The 5,993-nt window shown below is 49.9% G+C and overlaps 1 protein-coding gene across 1 annotated transcript; it reads left to right on the plus strand.

The window, feature by feature from the left end:
- The first annotated feature begins 296 nt into the window (after positions 1-296).
- Positions 297-2,571, plus strand: RASSF10 (Ras association domain family member 10). Its single transcript, XM_016920413.4, has one exon. It carries the CDS (start codon positions 566-568, stop codon positions 2,087-2,089), a length of 1,524 nt encoding a protein of 507 aa, XP_016775902.1. The 5' UTR covers positions 297-565; the 3' UTR covers positions 2,090-2,571.
- The last annotated feature ends 3,422 nt before the right edge of the window (positions 2,572-5,993 follow it).

Genomic DNA, 5,993 nt, shown 5'->3' on the forward strand with positions numbered 1-5,993 from the left:
AAAGGAGACGCACAGCTGATCCGTGCCGAGGCGCGGGCTCCACTCCCTGAAGTGGAGGGACCCTTGAATCTTTCCTTGCGTAGGCGCGCGGCAGAGCAGCGATTTGGCGAAAAGGGCCGAGACTCAGGATGCCTGCAATGCGAGCGAGGGGCGGACAGGGCGCACGGGGCGCGGCAAGGCTGCGAGGGGCGGGCCTGGGCCCTGAGCCTCCTGCACTTCCAGCCACAGCTCTGGGCCTTGGGGGCGGGAAGGGGTGGAGCCATGTGGGGAGGAGCAAAACCCGGAGGTCCCGGGCACCTTGGGCAGAGCCAGAGCGGCGGGAGCCGGTCCCGGGCGCGTTGCCCCGGGAGCGCCCGTCGTCCGGGCAGAGCGCAGCCGCAACCGCGACCACAGCCGCAGTCGCTTTCCAGCCTGCCTTCGGTGCGCAGCGGGGGAACAGGGGTAGTGCAGCCGCCGGAGGGGGGCACGGGCTCCTCTCCCATCCCAGAGCTACTGGGCTGCCCTTGCTGTCCTCGCCGCCCCAGCAGACCCCGGCCGGACCTGCCACCTGCGCCCTGGTTGCGCCATGGATCCTTCGGAAAAGAAGATATCGGTGTGGATCTGCCAGGAAGAGAAGCTGGTGTCCGGCCTCTCCCGCCGCACCACTTGCTCCGACGTTGTGCGAGTGCTTTTGGAGGACGGCTGCCGGCGGCGACGGAGACAGCGGCGGAGCCGGCGGCTGGGGTCGGCCGGCGACCCGCATGGCCCGGGAGAGCTGCCCGAACCCCCGAACGAGGACGACGAGGACGACGACGAGGCGCTGCCGCAGGGCATGCTGTGCGGGCCCCCGCAGTGCTATTGCATCGTGGAGAAGTGGCGCGGCTTTGAGCGCATCCTCCCCAACAAGACGCGCATCTTGCGCCTCTGGGCTGCCTGGGGCGAAGAGCAAGAGAATGTGCGCTTCGTGCTAGTGCGCAGCGAGGCATCGCTGCCTAACGCCGGCCCCCGCAGCGCCGAGGCGCGCGTAGTGCTGAGCCGAGAGCGCCCCTGTCCGGCCCGCGGGGCCCCGGCGCGGCCCAGCCTGGCCATGACCCAGGAGAAACAGCGGCGAGTGGTGCGCAAGGCCTTTCGCAAACTGGCCAAGCTCAACCGGCGGCGCCAGCAGCAGACACCGTCGTCCTGTTCGTCCACTTCGTCGTCCACTGCCTCGTCCTGCTCTTCGTCGCCGCGGACCCACGAGAGCGCGTCGGTGGAGCGCATGGAGACGCTGGTGCATCTGGTGCTTTCCCAGGACCACACAATTCGCCAGCAGGTGCAGCGGCTCCACGAGCTGGACCGCGAGATCGATCGCTACGAGGCCAAGGTGCACCTGGACCGCATGCGGCGTCACGGGGTCAACTACGTGCAGGACACTTACTTGGTTGGGGCAGGCATCGAGCTCGACGGGTCCAGACCGGGAGAGGAGCCAGAAGAGGTGGCGGCGGAGGCGGAGGAGGCGGCGGCGGCGCCCCCTCTAGCCGGCGAGGCGCAGGCGGCGGCGCTGGAGGAGCTGGCCCGGCGCTGCGAAGACTTGCTGCGGCTTCAGGAGCAACGGGTTCAGCAGGAGGAGTTGCTGGAGCGCCTTTCAGCCGAGATTCAGGAGGAACTCAACCAGAGGTGGATGCGACGGCGCCAGGAGGAGCTGGCGGCGCGGGAGGAGCCCCTGGAGCCCGACGGTGGCCCCGACGGCGAGCTGCTGCTGGAGCAGGAACGGGTCAGGACGCAGCTCAGTACCAGCCTTTACATTGGGCTGCGGCTCAACACGGACCTAGAGGCCGTCAAGTCGGACTTGGATTACAGCCAGCAGCAATGGGACAGCAAGGAGCGCGAGCTACAGGGCCTTCTGCAAACTTTGCACACTTTGGAGCTGACGGTGGCACCGGATGGGGCTCCTGGCTCTGGCAGTCCCTCGCGGGAACCTGGGCCTCAAGCCTGCGCCGACATGTGGGTGGACCAGGCCCGTGGACTGGCCAAGAGCGGTCCTGGCAACGACGAAGACTCGGATACGGGACTGAGCTCTATGCATAGCCAAGACTCGGACTCCTTGCCCATGTGCGAATCCCTTGTGTAGGGGTGGGGGGCGGGGGGCGGGGGGCGGGAACAGGAACAGGGATCTCTTTTTTCTTGCAGAATGCAGTGGGCCAGCCGGCTCGCGGACTTGAAACCAGGCTGTTGCGAGCCCAGAGCTCCGGCTGGGCAGCAGCGCTCTGCGCAGCCTCGCGCTCATCTGGCTCCGGGGTGAGTGCAGAGCAGGGTGAGGGAAGAAGAAGTAGGATCCTCAATACAAGCTCGTTAAAGAGAGGGAAGGAGGGAGGAGGCAAGAACCCCCTATATTGGAAAACAAACACCCCAAGGAAACTGACGTGGTCCGAGCCCATTTTCAAAGTAAGGAAGTATAATGGAGATTTCGCTACTCTTCTGTATGGGAAGGACTGATGGCAGCTAGAACTTTAGTTTGTGGTATGAAGTGCTTTAAAAGAAACACTTGGATGAAAAGGAAATTCCTTGAATGTTAATTGTGACTGTAAACGTGTTAAAACTAGCCAAAGAGGACGCACTGGTGTCGGTCTCTGCCTTTCTTACATCTTTGATAAAACCCATAGGCACCAAAATCCTGGCTGTTTACATTTCTGCAGATTTGGGAATTACCCATCTGCTAAATCATTTGTCTTTTATTTTCTTTCCAAGGCTAAACTGTATCGAAGTCTAACCCTGTATTTCCTCCTAGTAAACACAATAGATGTTAAAAGGGAATTCTTTTCCCAAAATAACCTTTTATTATTACAAAAGCCAAACATAATCATTTGAGATATAAAATCCTGGCAAACATAATCGTGGTTAAAATTTAATCTGGGCCCTTTGGGATCTGTCCCTTCAAAGGCAGGTGTGTTGCCCTTTAATTCGTATTGCCACTTCATTGACTCAATCACTGTTATTTCAGAAAAAAATAAAAGGAAGTAGCAGAATTCAAGTTACGCAAAACAAAACTTGCTGTCTAACAAGCACTCTTTGAAAGCAAAGATGTTTTAGTGTTCAGCTTTTAAGTTGAGCTATGTGATTAAAACCAACCATGACCTTAACGGATTTTACCCAAACTCGTCTAACTTCAGTATGTTTTGTCAGAGATTAATCAGTTACTTGTTCAAACTTAAATTGAGATAGTGTAAATATCAGGGTTTCCTAGATAAGGACAGAAAAGAAAAAAATAAAACAATCTCATAGTACTCCTTGGGTGAACAATGTGATTAACGATGGCACGTAGCCATGGAAAAAAAGATAAAAAGTGAGTTAAGAACTTGAATTACTCTTGTCTGGCACACGCCTATGCACATGCCAGGAGATGCAAGTGCAACACCATCTCAGTAGCTGGCGACAGAGCTGGTGGGGACTCCATGTAATTGTTCCGGTTGTTTCAATTAAAACTTATCAGTTGTAGCTAGTTGTTGGCCCCGCGGAAGGAGCCTGCTGGCCGATTTCCCTCTGCAGCTCAGTACTTCTGAGGAATGTGGGATCTAATCTGTCCTGAGAAGGTTATTAACAATGGGGCATGTGTGTGGTACCAGCATGGTGCAGAAGCCTCTTATCAACCTACTCTTGAGGGGCTGGCTCCAGTTTCAACACTACATGTGAAGATAACTTAAGAGGTCTTGCTTTATACAGAAGTTCCTTCCCTTGCAGAGATTCTCTATCTGCTTGTTGCCAATGGGAGCCTGCCCTTATGACCTCCTCAAACCAGTTTGTGCTGTCTCCTTTTTAGAGACAGCACCCCCCACCCGCCCCGCACTGCCACCACCACTGCCCTGGTATTACAACATGTGTGCCTGTTTGCAGATTTTCAAGTAAAAATGGGAATTTAAAGGCCATTTTCTTAATTGATGTTTTCAAAAGACATTAGCTGGCATAACTATGGTTTTTTAGTTTCATCTGATGCAGGAAATGTCTATGCATTTGGTCTTGAACTTGATAAAAATGAGGAAGGGACTGAAAAAAACCCACCATCCCCAGACAATCATTTGATCCCATAAACACGAAACCTAATGATAGCTTTCATTTTGAGGCAGAGGTAAAATCCTCATTAGAGTGTGACAAAATGCTACTTGTCTGAATGGTTTATGCTGACAATGGGCTGACCTGGTGGTTTTAAAATTATTGTGCTGTTTTTCCCCCTCAGGGTGGTAGGGGAGTGATTCTTGGACGTTTATTAACTCAAAAAGAACGCAGAAGTTGGCAGAACAGAACTGCCTGGAAGAAAGGGGCTGTTTTCCTTTTCACTATTATTATTTTAAACTTTGATGGGCTGCTGACGTCAGCAAATATGCTTGACGCCTGTAAAGCAAATAAGCCACATCACAAGCAGAAAGCCTGTGGGATTTTCTGGTGCCCTATTTCTAGAACCTTCCCTGTCCTGACCATTTGAAGGTGCTTATTTAGTCAACCGTTCAGACAGCTGCGAGGCTTTATTGATAACAAATGGCAGCCTATTTGGCCCATTTTTTTTTCTTTTATCCAAATCAATTATATTCCTAAAAGGCACTCTCTGTGAGTAGAAGAAAGGAGTGTGTAGAACAGGCTGACGTGGAGGAGCGGGGAGGAAGGAGACAATAGTTCTTTTTACTAAGAGCTTTCGCAAGCCTGAGAAAGGTGAAATAAAGGTATAAAAAGCACCAAAACAGTGCCTGTGCATAGGAAGTGCTTAATAAATGCTAAATACTTCAAGTTTTAATTCACATTTATGGTCACCATGGCATTAAGAATGAGAATAAATGCATGACAGGGAATGTACCAATGTCAGGATTTCAGCGCCCCTGGGAAAATTAACTCAGCTCCTATTCTCCAGCTCTAATGGAAATCCTGGGCAGAAACCAGCAAACTTAAGAAGGGTATGAAATGTAGGTCCCTTACCAGTCAGCCCCACCCTTTTTTTTTTTTTCGTAACTGAGATAATTTATTGTATTTTTGATCTGAGTTATCCTAGTCTCAGCCATCTCCCAAACCAAAAGATTCCATATGGCATCTCTATGTTTGTTTATTTCCTTATAAAGTGTGTTTATTTTTTGCTGATTAGAAAAGTTGTGTACACGATAGTCCTTACGATGAACCTGAAAATAACATAAAAAGGCAAGAAAAGTCACTCTAAATCTCTGTACCAAAAACCTGTCACTACCAAGATTGGTATATTTACTTCCAAACCTTTTGAATTGTGCAGATTTCATATTTGCTTCTGTATTTAAAAATATATAATTTTGATAAGATTGTATATACATGTTTATACTCAGGTTTGACAGACTCCCTGTAAACAGATCTACCCATCTGGTGGATATACCATAGTTTACAGAACTGTGCATGTTATCAGTTTGTTTCCCATACTTTTTTTTACTGTTATAAAATAACACCGTAGTAAGTTTCTCTGTGCATGTATCTGTTTACCTAATTAGACTCCCACCCTCCCCACAATAAGATAGGTTTCCAGAAAGAGAATTCTCAGGTCAGAGTACAAACATTTAGAGGCTTGATACTCACTGCCAAATTGCTTTTCAAAAGATTTGTTCTAATTACAATCAGCTATGCATGAGCATGCCTGTTTCACTACAGCTTAGCTTTCATTAGATATTATATTTTGTTAGGAAAATATTTTAATCAAAATTTACTAATTAATTCTTCGTGGCCTCAGGAAGCCAAAGCTGACAATCACTGACTTAAAATATTCTTACAACAGCAAGGGTGGGCCCGTGGATCAGAAGTGTTAGTTAAGAGGGTGTGGTGTTTTCTCTCCTTTCCATTTTTTCCTTCCCTGAGTATTTGCTTAAGGTAATATTAATAGAATTTTATCTCATATCAGAATTGGTCAATGATCTGAGAACAGAAGGGGCAGAAACTCTACAGAAGCAGGGCTAAGGAGATAACAAATTGAATCAGAGTTATAAAAAGAAAATATTCGTTATCTTTTTCATCTTGAGTCTAGTGGAAAAGGCTAT

The sequence above is a fragment of the Pan troglodytes genome, chromosome 9 (assembly GCF_028858775.2).
Source record: "Pan troglodytes isolate AG18354 chromosome 9, NHGRI_mPanTro3-v2.0_pri, whole genome shotgun sequence".
In the NCBI taxonomy this organism is placed as follows: domain Eukaryota; kingdom Metazoa; phylum Chordata; class Mammalia; order Primates; family Hominidae; genus Pan; species Pan troglodytes.